The 16,138-nt window shown below is 54.2% G+C and overlaps 1 protein-coding gene and 1 pseudogene across 1 annotated transcript; one reads left to right on the forward strand and one right to left on the reverse strand.

Moving 5' to 3' along the window:
• Nucleotides 1-1,905: 1,905 nt before the first annotated feature.
• LOC119113815 (putative tRNA (guanine(26)-N(2))-dimethyltransferase) lies at nucleotides 1,906-12,303 on the reverse strand. The gene is made up of 13 exons (XM_037238047.1): nucleotides 12,175-12,303; nucleotides 11,662-11,832; nucleotides 11,156-11,298; nucleotides 10,703-10,949; nucleotides 9,902-10,089; nucleotides 8,175-8,281; nucleotides 7,604-7,719; nucleotides 7,096-7,244; nucleotides 6,355-6,508; nucleotides 5,119-5,238; nucleotides 4,514-4,608; nucleotides 3,067-3,372; nucleotides 1,906-2,412 (listed from the first exon to the last, which is right to left on the reverse strand). The coding sequence occupies exons 2-13, from the start codon at nucleotides 11,809-11,811 to the stop codon at nucleotides 2,244-2,246; spliced, it is 1,944 nt and encodes a 647-aa protein (XP_037093942.1). The 5' UTR covers nucleotides 11,812-11,832; nucleotides 12,175-12,303; the 3' UTR covers nucleotides 1,906-2,243.
• Nucleotides 12,304-12,330: 27 nt separating this feature from the next.
• LOC119113651 (nicotinamide riboside kinase 1-like) lies at nucleotides 12,331-15,123 on the forward strand (annotated as a pseudogene).
• The last annotated feature ends 1,015 nt before the right edge of the window (nucleotides 15,124-16,138 follow it).

A 16,138-nucleotide genomic window follows, 5' to 3' on the forward strand; every position in this document is an offset into this window, starting at 1 on the left:
CTCACAGGTTGCCAGCACCGATCAGAAAAATACATCAGCTGCCAGTTGTAATAATTGTTGACAGTAGTAATAGCTTTATTCCTCAGAGAAAAACCGGGAGAATGGAGATACAGATACGTTGATATTTCGGCAACATCCGTTCATCGAAACGAATAGCAGAGGTGAACTCGCTTCTGCTATTCGTTTCGATAAAGGCACGCTGCGGAAAATCAACACATCTATATCTCCATTCTCCTGGTTTTTCTCAGAGGAATAAGGCGATTAATACTGTCTTATCTACGTGCACAGTGTTCCTCGCAAATGCACTTAACAACTCTCACGTAACTGCCAGTTGTCGCCAAAACACATGAGGCAACAGACGTAGTAGACAGACGTAGTCACCGCAGTCCAGGTCAAAGTACGTTGGATTAACATTGTCGGATGGGGCGCGCCTCACAAACCGCCGGAGTTCTCAGTAGTTTTCCGGAAATAGTCTCGCAATGCACGCGTGGCGCTGGGACTTGGAATTGCTGGGTTGTAGCCACTTTTGTGCTGTCAGCGCGAAAGGCGTGAAGGCTCCACTCAAACAGGCTAAGGATGATGGCATTTTTGGTGAGGTCATACCGGTCGCACCTCACGCTCAGACACCCGGTAACGTAAGTTCGTCGTAGAATATGCTCTCTGTGACGTTCTCGTGTCGGTTTGGTCTAGGTTATTAGGAACGTGATCTAGATCATTATGCATATTTTGGTCTAGATAATAAGCTTCATAGGGCTGTGATCCCATACAAAACAATCAGCTTGGTCATGGTAAGCCAGGTCGAGTACACCAGCTAAAAACGCTAATAATTTGACGTTTCCTCGGTCCCACACGAAATAAGTAAGTAACGGAGTTAATATCGCCCGCCATTAAAGGGAGTGCTTTACAATTACGAGGGGTTTTATGTAAGTAACAAAGTTAATATCGCCCGCCATTCAAGGGAGTGCTCCACAGTTACGAGGGGTTTTATGTAAGTAACGAAGTTAATATTGCCCACCATTAAAGGGAGCGCTCCACAGTTACGAGGGGTTTCAAGTAAGTAGCGAAGTTAATATTGTCCGCCATTAAAGGGAGCGCTCCACAGTTACGAGGGGTTTCAAGTAAGTAACGAAGTTAACATCGCCCGTCATTAAAGGGAGTGCTCTACAATTACGAGGGGTTTCGAACTGAACTAGCCATCACGAAACTCAATCGGTGCGGTTCACAGCCCAGCCTCACCTAAACCTCTCAGGTCCTGTGCTACTCGCCCGCGAACATGCACAGACTATTTCGGGGGGACTATTTCAACGTCACCCAGACATCCATAACGTCATAATAGCGTCATTAAAATCCTGCCATTCCATTGGCCATGCGGCGATGAAGGCGAAGAAAACTATAATCGTCGAGGCGTTTATATTTGGTGTTCGTGCGCGCGATTTCCAAATATGACGGCCGTGAATTGGCTCTCAATCAATGTTGTGCAGGGTACGATGACATAATCAACCAATAACGTATTAAGGAGAATATTTACTGCACAGATAAATTATGTTGTCTGGAGTAGCCTGTACGTGGTGCTATTTCATATCTGCTGTTTACTTCAATATCTTAAAATGTGGAGGATCCCCTTCCAGGCACAAGGAGCTCCACCGTTGGCATTTGCCGCTTGTTGATGCCATAACCGGCCGATATTCGGCTTCACCTTCACTTGACCTTTACCATGTGACCCGACACCTTCACTTCACCTTCACTTGACCTTTACCATGTGACCCGACTCGCCGCCAACAACTGACCTAGTGACGTATGTCATGAATTACATAACCCCGTTACGAAAACACCAATCTTCGCTTCACACCGCCGGGTTTTAAGCCGCTGTTCGTTGTTCACGACAGCGCTGGACATATCGCACAATATCGTACACGTCTCTTGTTTATTGACGTCACAGCACGGCGATATCAAAACACTGTCACCGGCCAAATGCGCACAAAGAGATGACTATGGACGGGCTATCCGAATCATGATACACCGATTCGTAAGTGATTATCTTCTCTTGGAGTCGTACTTCTTCCGTCCATAACACAAGTCGGTCTTGGAGCTTCCCAAATTGACGATTTTGGGGCAGCCGTCCATCTGGAAAAGATAACGTTCGCAGCCTGCAGGTCTCCCGCAAACTCCCGCCAAAACTGTGGCAAACTCCCGCCAAAACCAGTCCACGTTCACAAACACGGGTGGCTTCAAGCGTGTTGTATTCAGGTCTCAGCAGCCGGCGCCGGCGGACCGCCGCTGTCCGCCGCCTCCTCCACCTTCTCCCTCTTGTGCGGCTCCACCGGTGGCGAGGCCGAGTCGTCCCGCTCGCGCGCGCGCCGCTTCTTGCCCTGGTTTCTGCTCTGCTTGGCCTGCATCGCCTCATGCGAGATGCTGAAATGTCCGGGCCGGCGGCTCAACACCCGCCTGATCCGGTCGGCCGGCACGACTGACGTCCAGACCCGGGACATGAACGTCCCAGGACCGCCTCACTAGCCGGCACTTACCGACGGAGGCAAAGCTAGATGGCGGTGGAGCGCGCTTATTTACAGATGGATGTTATGAGGGGAGGAAAGGACCATAGTAACGTAACATTTCGGGATGCAGATGCATTTAAATTATTTGTTTTCTCCAACAAAGTTAGCACCCAGGACATGTTGCCGTCGATCGGTCAACTTCATCCCTTAAATCCATTACCGATTAAGGTCGAGCCGTCTTGTGCATTACAACGAACACCTCACAGCTTGTGCTTCGCTGCTGGCGAGCATATGGCCCTGCGTAAAGCATCATCACCTACAGAATCTATGAAAAAGCACACACTCGGCAACGACGTAAAATTAAACCAATACCAAAACAGCGTTTGACACCATAGTAACCATTACTGTTACCACAGTAACCCACCGTTACAGCGAGCCGCGACCTAGCGTATTCCCGGCCCGACCCGCCATACAGGAGTCAAAAGGGATTTTTGTGACTTAGTTTCTACTTTATAACATCGGCGCATCTGCTCGGCCGTCCACCCGCCTTCGCTACCCGCCGCTCACACACCTGGTCTTGGCGCGCGCTTTCGGCCCCCAGTGGGACTGCGGGTTCTGTTGGAAGCGGCGCAGCTGCAGGCGGCGCGACTCCGGATTGGCCAGCGGGTGGCGCGCGAAGCTGACGTCATCCGGCGCCGGCACGGCGAGCAGCGCGGCGGCCGGCGAGCCGGCGGCGAGGCTGGCGCGCCGCGCCGGGTTCAGCGCCTCCCACGCGCGCACCACCGACCACACGAACTCGGCCGGCGCGTCCGTCTTCACGGCCGACGCGTTACAGTGCGAGCCCGACACGCGGTGCCCGGCGTTCAGGAAGGCGGACCTGCGCCGGCGGCGAGCGCGGGTCAGACCGCGGCCGAAGCGCCGCTCACACCCCCCGCGGACGGCGCCCCGGCATCTCCGGCATCCTAAGCCCGCGGGCCAGAGGCGCGTGGGCTCAGGACTTCAGGAGAGACTATCCAGGGATTAGAGACTAGAGGCGCCAGCAGAAATTCCTCACGGACTGGGGACTATCAGGGCGGCAGTAGATATTGCACAGGGACTAGGGACTATCGAGGCACCAGCAGATTATCCAGGGACCAGGGACTTTCAGGGCGCTAGCAGAAATTATCCAGGGACCAAGGACTATCAGGGCACGAGCAGAATATCTGGGGTTGGGGACTATCAGGGCGTCAGCAGATATTGTACAGGGACTAGGGACTATCGAGGCGTCGGAAGACACTCTCCAACAAGCAGGGGCTTTCAGACCCCACCGGTCTACCAGTTACTAGCGGCTTAACTTTGACCCGCTAATTCAGAGTATCGGCCACACAACAGATAATAATGTAAGCTATCATACTACACCATATCACCCTGCAGGTAGAACGCTATCACGAGCATTCCAACATTGAATATGACATATACTGGTAATATGTATCGAGATATGGGTACGACGAGCAGGGGTCAGGGTACACAAATGAATGCCTCCACTTTATCAGTACTGCACTGTCGACAAATAATGGCATGTATTGCAGTACTCAGGTCTCATTCATACCTTTATTCCCTTCTCTAAAAGCACACGCTGGTGCCCGCTGTTCAGCCAATTCCGCCGCAGGGGAATGTCTCCGATCGGCCCCACAGGGCTGGCGGAGGGGAGGGCGGCAGGCTGTGTTGGCGGAGGGGAGGGTGGTCAGCTGGCAGAGGGGAGGGTGGCTGGCGGAGAGGAGGGGAGGGTGGCTGGCGGAGAGGAGGGGAGGGCAGCAGGCTGTGCTGAGGGAGAGGAGGGCGGCAGGCTGTGCTGGGGGAGGGAAGGGTGACCGGCTGGCGGAGGGGAGGGTGGCCAGCTGGCGGAGGGAGGGTGGCCGGCTGGCGGAGGGGAAGGCGGCAGGCTGGCGGAGGGGAGGGCGGCCGACTGCGCTAGGGGAGAAGAGGGAGGCCGGCTGGCGGAGAGAAGGGCGGCCGGCTGGCGGCTGGAGGGAGCTCACCTGAGGTCGAGCATCGGCGGCACCGAGAGTCGACACGTGCTAGCCAGCCGGCCGGCGTCGTAGTACAGCGGCACGTCTGGCAGCTCCTCACTGATCTGGCAGCACAGCAGACACGCACGTCACGTGAACAGCGGCACAGATACGGCCCCAAACGGCCAGACAGCGAGCAATGGCCCGGGCACGCCCGTCAATGAACCAGATCGCCAGATCGCCCGTCAATGAACACATCAGATCGCCAATGCGTGGCCGACTACTTAGGAGGCAAGGCCTTAATGTATGTGGTGTTCGTCTGTCTACACTGTTACTGTTCTTCACATGATTGGCGGTTTCTCGCTCTGCCCGTCCTCTGGAGCACAGCATGCTCTCTGGAGCCATACTCTCCTTCTAGAGCTCCGTGCTCCCCATGTGTCCTCCCGTCCTCCAAAGTTCTTTCTATCTCCGGACCCCCACCCGGTCTCCGGAGTCACTCCCTCCCTCTGGACCCCTGCACATCTCCAGAGTCCCCCTTCCCTCCCTCCGCCCCCACCCTTTATCCTTTCTCCCGCCCTCCGGCCGCCTTCCCTTCCTCCAGGATGCCTCCCCCCCTTCCCTCCCTATCTACGCACCACAGACAGCACGCCGACCATGCGCTTGTAGGTGGCGAGCTCGTCCTCCTGTAGGGAGTCCCGTAACGTGGCGACGAAGCCGGCGTCGTGGATCGGCGCCGACCACAGCGGGCCACACAGCTGCCGACGCATGGCACCCGTCAGACCGTCACACGTCACACGACAGACCGTCACACGCCAGACCGTCACATGTCACACGACAAACCGCCCCGTGTCACGCGACAGACCGTCACATGGCACGCTGGCATACCGTCACATGTCACACGACAGGCTGTTCCATGTCACACGACAGACCGTCACACGTCAGATGACAGACCGTCACATGTCACACGACAGACCGTCACATGACACGCCGACAAACGCCACATGACAGACTGTCAGTCACACGAACAGCCGTCACACACCACAGGACATACCGTCACACCATCAAACGTCATATAACAGGCCGTCACATGTCACACGACAGACCGTCACACGTCAGACCGCGCCACCTGCCGCGCCGCAGACAGCGCGGCAGAGCGTGGCCGCCAGCGGACGGTAGCTGTCGGAGCCGTCGCTAAGAGAGATTCTCCGGTCCTACTGAAGCTGGACGGCCTGCTGGGAGCTGGCGGTGCAAATGGCTGGCGCCGTCACGGGGTGCGCGCGCCCGCTAAAACGGTGAGGTGTCAAAACGGTGCCGCGCTGAAATCCGGTGACCTTTGGCACCGGCATTCAAGGCTGTGATTAATAACTGCAAAAACAGTGCCGCGGCGGACCGGAAGAGGACGTGCAGCAGCGGCGTATTCGCCACAGGGTGAGCGGCCACGTGCTTCCGTTACTCCGCAAGGAAGGAGACAACGCTGTACATACAGAAGCATTAGATGTCCGAGAGCGAACGGCAAAAAGCGGCAGTCACTCCGCAGATCTCAGACGCGCTTATGACCGGCGGCCGAGCATCGCCCCGCGCGAGCGTCGAGCGCGCGCGTCTCACGGCCCCACAGACGGACGACGTGTCCAGCACGCGCACAGACGCGGTGCCCGCACTGGGCTCGGGCTTCGACGGGGACAGCACGTGGCCACCCGAACAGCCTATCCCGATCTGACCCGCCACTCGGCAATAAGCCCGGCCAGTGACCATTCCCCGGCGCGCCTCCATCGCCTCCCTCAACGTCGTCATCGGGCTTTACGACGCACTCAGCTGCTGGGGCTGCATGGCGTCGCCTGCCTCTCACGCCGGCAGGAGGGCGGCGCCCTTACGTGGGTGGCGAAGCCGCAGTGGGGACACTTGTCACCGTTGGGCAGCGGCACAGCCAGCGAAAACTTGGGGTTGGTGCCGTTCCACGTTACGCGACACTTGGGCTGTAGCCTCCACGAGTCGCAGCCGGAGCAGACCAGCGCGTACGCCATCTTGCTGCGGGCACGCCAGAGCGGTTGTCATGACGACGAGTCACAGTCGGGGCAGGCGAGTGTGCGACATCCAGCTAAGGGCATCACGGGGAAGGGGACGGGCGTCCAAACACCCAACAGCCTTTCCGACACCGATTTCAATGAACAGAAAGCGGATCTTGAACGCTATCCGGCCAAGTTTTCGGTGAGGATACAATGTGTTATAAACACACGATGATGTACCATGACACGTGCAAAAGGGCGCGTCCTGATCGAATGCTGCTTCCCATTACAATGCAGCAGTCTAAAACTCATAACTCTACTCATAACTCTGCTCATAACTCTGAGTATTTCCATATCGAAGCCACGCAGCCTTACAAATGGCCAGCATGCGCAGTTTTCACGTCGACAATTAGCCGATTCTTCCACCACGGATCAGGACATAGCACAAGTATGACGAAGGCTAGACCTCTGTCACCGCCGCCTGACACGGTCGACAGTTGGGGCTACCTGGCTGAACTTGATCCACCTAATGGGAAATCTTGGCCCATTTGGCAGAACTTCGTCCACCCGGCATACAGTTTGACCCGCCCGGCACAAAGTTTGACCCACCTGGCCGACAGTTTGACCTTGGCGGCGGAGGAGCGGAGGCGCACGAACAGCCGGATATAGAAGTCGACGCTGATCGAGAGCAGCGGCTCGATGTAGCGACCGTAACGATTGGCGTGCGTCTCCACGCACTGAAGCGCTATCCGCAGCGCCTGGCGAGGTGGAGAACGCGGCTCACCACGGGACGGGGTTGACTCGTGAGCTAGGCATCGCGGGTTCGTGACCCACTGCCCGCTACTTTCGTCCCCCATTGCAGTCCGTGTGAACGATGATGTCCGCACACGTAGCTGACGTGGATCGCAAAAACAGCGGTGCTATCACGATCCAGAATAAACACGATAGCAAGCAAAAACTATCGATCAATGTAGACAGGCATTTTGCTGGCTACCGCTACCTCGGTCCGCGCTTCCACCACCGTAACCCGAGCCATCATCGATACCAAACACTGCTATGCGCCGGCGACTGCGACAGGCAGACATTCCCCGCGTCGCCACAAGATGTCAGCACTGACCATTTCGTGGCACATTTTGCTGCGGACGGAGACGGCGCCGTACTTGGCGTGGCACGTCTCTGGAGCGTTGCCGCACAGGATAGCCATGTCCGTGCAGGTCACCTGGAGCACGCCGCCTGCCCGACGCCGTGACGCGTCACACACGGCGCTCGGTTGGACGCCAGCTCGGCGTGTCGCCAGCCCCGGTGGCCCACGCGGCGCGAGTGAAACAGAACTACAGAAACGTGGCCATCGAACAGGCAGTAACACTCAGTTTGGCACAAAGATCGCTGGCTTCAATGGCGTTGGGATTGGGAGCACGGGAAACTATTTTGCTGAGAATCTCAGCGGCATGTTTTCCCGTGCTTGCTGATGCTCGTCAGCATCAGTAGACTAACATCTGATGCTATTACATACATGTCAATGGTTTCAGGTTATCTTGACCAACCAGCATTGCAACAGCAGTGCAGCCGAACAACCATCCAGCACCGCCGGCAGGTGTGAATGACATCGCTTTACGCCGCCCCTGATGTCAGCTGCAACACGCACCGCAGGTGACGTCACGACAGACGGCGCTGACGTCACTGCCTACCATCGCTGACGGCCTGCACGGCCGAGTCCAGAAACACGGCCGGGGAGCCGTACGGGTCCAGGTCGACCACGTCGAACCGCTCCCGCCGGGCGCCGTACATCAGCAGACTGCAGCAGGCCCGGAGGTGGGAGTGAGTGGCCGTACATCACCAGACTGCAGTAGGCCCGGGGGTGGGAGTGAGCGGCCGTACATCAGCAGACTGCGGCAGGCGCGGGGATGGGAGTGAGCGGCCGTACATCAGCAGACTGTGGCAGGCGCGGGGGGAGTGAGCGGCCGTACATCAGCAGACTGCGGCAGGCCGGGGGGGGGGGGGGGGGGAGTGAGCGGCCGTACATCAGCAGACTGTGGCAGGCGCGGGGGGAGGGAGTGAGCGGCCGTACATCAGCAGACTGCGGCAGGCGCGGGGGGGAGGGAGTGAGCGGCCGTATATCAGCAGACTGCGGCAGACCCGGGGGGGGGGGGGGAGTGAGCGGCCGTACATCAGCAGACTGTGGCAGGCGCGGGGCTGGGAAACAATGGCAAGATTATGAGCGGGCTGAAATTTCGCTCGTTAGCACACAACCAAATATGGGCTTTAAGTTATATCTGAACGAATCCCTTTTGAACTTGCCTGGAAAGGAATTACCTAGGTTGCCTTTTATGTTTCATCACATAATTTTCACCAATATTTGCCGCCCGTTTGGGTCACGCAGCCATGCTGTTCTCAAACGTGGCACGCGTAACAACTCAACGTATATAAATAACTAAAATTGATATTCTTAGTATGTCTTGACGGTGTTGCAGTGGCACTGCCCTGTGCTACAGTAAGACGTAACTAAACCTGAAGTTTTACTGGAGTATATTTTTGAAATATGTCCCAAAGGTGGGACGCGCCCATTAAAGATGGGGTCGGAACAGCAGGGTGGACGATGTTTCTATAATACACTGATCGCTTGGGGCGTACCTTGACAATCCAGGTACTGCGAGGTGCCCCGCAACAGTTCTGGCCACGTGAGGCGTACCGCGACAGTTTCGGTAACGTGATGGGTCTCGGCAGGTCCGGTACCGTCGCGTGTCTCAGCAGGTCCGGTACCGTGGTGTGTGGCGGCAGGTCCGGTACCGTAGCGTATCTCGGCAGGTCCGGTACTGTGGTGTGTGGCGGTAGGTCCAGTACCGTAGTGTATCTCGGTAGGTCCGGTACCGTGGTGTATCCCGACAGGTCCAGTACCGTAGTGTATCTCGGTAGGTCCGGTACCGTGGTGTATCCCGACAGGTCCAGTACCGTAGTGTATCTCGGTAGGTCCGGTACCGTGGTGTATCCCGACAGGTCCGGTACCGTGCTGCTTGCCGTGACAGTACCGGTACTGTGACATCCACAGCATCGTGAAGCGTACTGTGGAGTTAGGATGCCATGACGTGCAACGTCACAGTTTCAATACTGTAAGACGCACCGTTATAGCGCCGGTACTGTGGTGTGACGTGGCAGTGCTGGTACTGTGTGGTGTGACGTGGCAGTGCTGGCACTGTGAGGTGTGACGTGGCAGTGCTGGCACTGTGTGACGTGGCAATGCTGGCATCAGATGTGCCGAGACAGTTTCCGTGCCACGAAGCATAACGCGCCAGTTGCGCGACTACACAGTGTACACAGTGCACAGTATCGGTGCCACGCGGCCTACAGCGAGCGCCGCTGCACCGTGACTCAGAGCGGTGACCAGCACCGGCCTCAGCCCCGGGAACAGCTCACTCGCCTGGCGTCGCCCTGGTGCGGCTCCACCAGGCCCTCCACGCCGTTGTGCTCCACGTTGCGCCGCATGGCCTCGACGGCGGCCGGCGACAGGTCGTTGGCCACCACCTGGCGGAGGCCGCCCACCTCGCGCGCGAACCGACACGAGCGCAGGCCGGACGCGGCTAGAGCCTCCAGCACGCGCAGGCCCGTCTGCAACGGGGATCAGCGGCCTCTGAGACGACGCGGCCCGGCCAGGCCCAGCCCGGCGGACGGGGGCGGTGGCGGTGACGCACCCAGCACGCGTCACATCGGGCCAGCTGGGTCAGTGGTGAGGCATTCCGCCGCCTGGGCGGCAGGCATGTCGACATTTGTGCACGCTATCACACCCCAGGATCGGCGTTCCCTGTCAGTTGCTCCTCCCCATGGTCAAGGTCTGCCAATCAGCATCGAACCTGGGCGAACTCAGCATCTAGGCGTCTCAGGCTTGGCTAATTCGCTGGATGAGTCAGATGTCAGAGTTTGGGGTCAAAGGGCAATAGATTAGCAAACAAAACATTGTGGGAGTGAGGGGTGGGCCGCTGGAGAGCTGGAATCTTAGTAACACATTTTTTTGTGTACCTCTTGCAGATCCTACTGGTTGAACTTTGGGATGATGAGCCGAGCAACACGGTGCACTGTCCATGGGGCCCCTGCCTAAGAGTGGAGCTGTCAGCACTGCCAGGGGCATCCCAGGTACATAAACCCACATGTATAGCAAAAAAAGGTCTAAAGGCTCTGACCCCGAAGGTTGGGTGTGAAGGTCTGAAGGGTATGTTCAGCCTACCTCGCACTTGACACCAGGAGTTAGCTGGGGCTCCTCATCTCTCTTCATGCTGTCATCAGAAGGCACTGGCTGCTGCTCCACAACCCCCTGGTCTGGCTGCTTCTCCTGCTGTTCCAGTTCCAGTCCCCCACAAACAGTCAGTGGCTTTTGCTTCAAATCAAGCTTTGCCTGCTTGCTGCGCAGCTTCTCCTCCTTTTCACGGAGCTGCTCTTGGTGCTGCGTTGCCAGGATCCGCAGCACAGACACACTGCAAAAGCCAATTGAAGTGCTTTATGCTGGGAATGGGCCACATCACAGTATTGAGCAGAAGGCACGTAAGGTGCAAATCTTGTGCAAAGTGCACATAACATGGAAATCAGACACAGTTGGTTATGCTCAAAACATCTCTAAGAGGGACTACATACCTGTATAACAGATATTTAGCATTGTAATGGAAACAGCAAGCCAGCTTACCTGAGGTCTCTGTTGAACTCCTGCACAGGGTTGTAGAAAACATCTTTTGAGCTTGGAAACAGTACTTCTGCTTGACCTTCCTTTACAATGGTATAAGCATTTCTGTCCACCACTACTTCCGAGCGAGTCACAATGTTAGAAGCCTGGAATTGGGTACCAGTATTGTCACAATTCTACTGTTGCTAAGGACTACTCTAATAAATGCTTACAGATTCATCTCTTGCAGGCAAGATAAGTGAGCAAAAGTTGTGATGGGCATATCATGCTGAGAGTCATCTGAATCCAGCTCTACCATGACAACATGTTCTTTATAAAACACAACATTGGTTTCTATAAGAGCACTTTTGAAGCCACTCTAATATTGCCTTTCACAACCCTATTGGCAATGCCTATCATGGACTGCGAATTACTTTGTGCAGACTATACTGCTTTGGTTTCAAAAACATCCTCAAGTTCACAACAAGCAGAAAAAAGCATGAAGATGACATCATGTGTCAAGGACTTACCTTTAGCTTGTCCTCAGTTTTCATATCACCATCACAAGTATCTTCTTGAGTGCTGGCCATTTTTAATGGTGGTGACAGTGACAAATAATTCAAGTTTGTCAGTAGGAGTTTCCTGTGGTACTGGAGATTCTTGAACAAAATGCTTTTCATTTACTCATGATACCTGCAAAACTTCAGCCAATTTCTGGTTATGACTAGTTAGTCATGTCTTTGTATTGGCAAATTTTACTTGTTAATTGTTCTAAACAATTGTTATTGGGTAATAGCATAGAAAAAACCTGTGGTACTTCTCATATCAGCAATACCTCGCAAGTAACAGCATCACACCTAGCAATGGCTGTCCAGCACTTCCCACATAACTGAACGCCAATGCAAAAACGAAGCCGCAAAACTATCTCAAAAAAGCACTTGCAGAACACCCATATGCCACCAGTGATGAGGTGCACGGCCCTATAATTAAAAGATAACTTATACACAACAGATGAACCGTGTGCATGTCACGCAATCACCTACCTCTATGCCCGCCCCAAGCATAGCATGCATCACGCACGCCTCCTTGGATGCCTACATTCGGCACGTGTCTGCCTGCTCATAAACAATACAAATGTCAGGAAGGCGCCATACATGTCTCAAGTGTGAAACAATCCCTCATTTGCGTGCCATGCTTGCGCGCGTGTGGTCTAGGGTCCGTCTGTTCTAGGGCATTGGATCCGTCGCGTCCCATTCGGTTTCTGAGAAATACTCTGCAAGGTTCAGGGTCGTTGATCCCTTTACACGTTCATCGAACAAACGTACTGCGTACAAGACTTGTCTCGACTGAAGCTTGCTCAGAATGAGCGCCTCTCTAGTGCGTAAAGGGCTGGATCTTTTCAGTGAAGATTTGACGAATCAATCAGGTTGGGTGCCCTAAATCCTGTTTCATGACTGGTTGGGTATTTTCATTACCTCTCATTACATGCTGAAGTGTAATTGATATGTCCTCAAAAGGATTGCAAGGAAAAGTAGTTTCATCAATGATGAAGTCTATGGGTGTGCATGTAGTCAATTTTTTTGGTGTGTTTCCATAAATTGCCATCAAATGTGTTTATTTTCATGCAGGAACATGAGTATAGCTTATATAGAATTTGGGACAGCTTGAGAATCTGTCTTCTATGGTGTATCTAATGTGGCTACTAGTTCCTGGCATCTATGCTATATATTCACCAGATGCAAAATTAGTTTTGATGTGTGGGCATTTTTCATGCCAAGGGCTCTCCATCATTGTAATATATGATAAACCACTGCTCAAAAGAGCATTGTACAAGAATTCCCCTCTCTGGTTCATGTATTGCTCCAATCACAGGACATAATATCCACCTCTGACCTGGATGCAAATAGATTTCCACAGAGCATGTGGACTAATTGAGTGTGAACCAATGCATTATATATCAGATGATAGTTTTCATTTTGATGTGTGAAGGTTTGCTTTAATAGGTTTCCCTCTTTTCTTGACAGCAAAAACAAAGAAGGGCTCAAGTGCAGCATCTGGTTCAACAACTAACAAAACAGGACTAAAGAAGCTGAAGCGGGCAGAACAGAAACATAAACTGGGATCTGGTTAGTATACTCATCTCTTTTAGGTGTTCCCATATTTTGTCATATTAACTTCATACAGGTCTCTGTTGCAGAAGTTTACAGTTTACCTGGTTAGTGCATGGCTCATTTCATGAACATTCAGCTGTGCTGAAGGCATCACTTGAAGCTATGGTGATGATGGGCTTGTAGCAGGATATTTTGAGGGCATTGATGAAGTATCTTTTAGAATGCCCCTGTTGCAAATGCTTGCTCATTACATTCCTCACCCTATGTTTCATGTCACTGGGGTACCTAACCAACAATTTTTCACCAGCTCCTGAGCTGACCATCAAGGGCAAGAAGGTCAAATCTTCACTGAAAAAGTACAACCAGCACAAATCAAAGGATAACACAGAAGAAACAATCAAGTACCTCCAACTTCTCAGTAGCAAGAAGACAAATCCAAAGGTTGCAGAGCAGGTAATGTTAGGCCAGTATGATTTATATTTACTTGATGTAGTGTAGTTGTATGTAGTTATATTTACATGATGTAACACATAAGTCAGTGCTGCATGACACATACCATATGAAATAATTCAATTCTTCCATGCTTTTGTGCAAATATGCTGTCTTTGCATATGTTTGCACTTGTCTGTTATGCAGCCACTTAAGCATATACCTGTTTGTTCTATCAACATATGCATTTCCCAACATCAGATGTGATCCATCCCCCAGGTGGTTGAGTATCAGCAACGGCGCTCTGCTAGGCCTGTCCCCGCTCAGCAGAAGGCAAAGCAGCCCAAGTCTTGTTTCTCAGAAGAGGACTTTGCCCGATTCGAGCGGGAATACTTTGTTGGTCCGCGTAAGAGGCCGGCCGCGTGACGTGCCTGGTTCTGACTTCGACTGAGTGAACGGGCGAGCGCCTGACCGCTTCAGCGTCGCAAGTATAGCGCGCCGGTCCTACACTCCACGAGCTCGGCGGGGGTCGATCCTCTGAGCTGAACCAATACACCTGTCCGTCTCTATACGCCGGGGAGCGAACGCCGCTGGATTCGCATGATCTACCAAAGGACGCACGGTGCCACCGGTTAGCTCGTCGCGCGTTAGGAAGCGATCACCCAGCGCATAGCTAGCTGATCGGCGAAGCGTTCGGCGGTCGCCTGGCGCGCACGCCGTGCTCGCGTCGCGAGGGCGTCAGCCCCTCGACCTCCGACCCAACAGCTCCGACTCTGACTCGCTGAGTCTGCGGGCCGCTCCTGCACCCCCTCTCGTGCGATGGCCGGCTGGTGCGTGGCGGCGGTGTCAGGGGTCACATGCGGCGGCAAGACTACCGTGGCGCGCATGCTGCACGCCGCATACCCCTGGCTCCGTTGCTCGTGGCGCAAGACGACTACTTCCTGCCGGAGGACGACCCGCGCCATGTGCCGGCGCCAGGCGTCAACCACCTGAACTGGGAATTGCTGTCCTCGATCGACACGGGCCGGATGGTGACAGACGTGGCGGCGATCTTGGCGCAGCCTGCGCCGGCCGGCGACGCTGCGCCGCGCCTGCTCATCATCGAAGGCTTCCTTGTGCTCAACGACGCGCGGCTGCGCGCGCTTTGTGACGTGCAGTGTTACGTGACGTTGGAGCGTGGCATCTGCTGGGAGCGGCGCCAGCATCGCCACTACGAGCCCGCCGACGTGCCTGGCTACTTCGACGCATGCGTCTGGCCCATGTACGAGCGCCACCTGGCGGAACTGCGTTGCGTGGACGGCGGTCGAGTCATCTACCTGGATGGCGCACTGCCGCTGGACCGGCTGTACACGCGCGTGGCTGCTGAGGTGTCGCGGGCCATGGAGAAGCAGTGCGCCAATTGACCGAACCGCGCGAATGGTTGCCAGCAGGTGGGGAGTTGTTCGGTGACCGGGTGGCCGAGTGCTCGGTGCGATTCCAATGCTTAAATATGGCGTTATCTCCGGTTGTGGCGTCGTACTTAAGCATGGCTGTTGGAACACGCCGTACGCTCGTTGATTTAGTATATTATCCACGTGTTGTTTGGCAGGTTTGCCAATTACGAAAATACACATGCAAGATACAATCCGAAGAAGGGAGAGTATGTTTCAATTCGGTCTCAATATATGCATGTGTTTTACTCGAGTCATGCACCGTTTATGGGCGTGAAATCCGCTGTAATTTTGCTCAGACTTCTATGTTTATGCTCAGTACGCACGACAATTTATTTTCTGCCCCCCAATTATTGGTGCTGGTGGTGGCGTATTTTGTTTTAGTTGTTGCAGAGAAGACATAACTTAACACGACTCGGTGAACGATGGAGAAGTTAAGTGTGCCGTTGAAACGTGTTGAACTAACACGCGCCGGGTGGCCGGCTAGATAGCCCTCGCTCGGGTAGGGGGGTCACCTGACCCCCCTCCCTGGGATCTCGGAAACCAAGAGAGCTAGAGACACCAACCTTACAGGGTGTGCTGGCCTGTACATGAACTCACTTAGGTCAAAGTTTTAGGTTCCTAGATCACGACCTTCGGGTAAAATAAGCTCAAACAAAGTCAAATTCTAGTTTGGTCTCCAAAGTGCCCCGATGACCTAGATAACTGTTTCTAAGCAACAGATCACATGCCCCGTTAACGTCAGTGACCCTGTTTGACCCTTTGAAGGTTGTTGTGATCAAAATTCCGCAAGACTGCTCTGGGTTTTGCACATGAATAAGCGACGAAGATTACCCCAGGCAGTATCTTCCCCCAAAAAATGCCGACCAGGGTCACTTCAGGTCAATGACCTATTCTGACCTCTAAGAAGGCCATGGAAGATGTAAAATGCGGCTCCTGCTATCAATAAATTCGAAATGAGCACCAGAAACTATCCCATACAGCAAGCCCTAGAGTAATAAAGCAGGTTGGTTTTGACCTTGGTATGACATTTATAC

This window comes from Pollicipes pollicipes, unplaced genomic scaffold (genome assembly GCF_011947565.3).
Source record: "Pollicipes pollicipes isolate AB1234 unplaced genomic scaffold, Ppol_2.1 Scaffold_7262;HRSCAF=8765_pilon_pilon_pilon, whole genome shotgun sequence".
NCBI classification, from domain to species: Eukaryota; Metazoa; Arthropoda; class Thecostraca; order Pollicipedomorpha; family Pollicipedidae; genus Pollicipes; species Pollicipes pollicipes.

Coding starts and splice junctions, on each gene's coding strand:
- LOC119113815 (XM_037238047.1), bottom strand. CDS start 11,811: ATGAAAAGCATTTTGTTCAAGAATCTCCAGTACCACAGGAAACTCCTA. Junction 11,299..11,661: donor AAACTGAGGACAAGCTAAAG/GTAAGTCCTTGA, acceptor ACCCAATTCCAG/GCTTCTAACATTGTGACTCG. Junction 7,245..7,603: donor GCAAAATGTGCCACGAAATG/GTCAGTGCTGAC, acceptor CCACCTCGCCAG/GCGCTGCGGATAGCGCTTCA.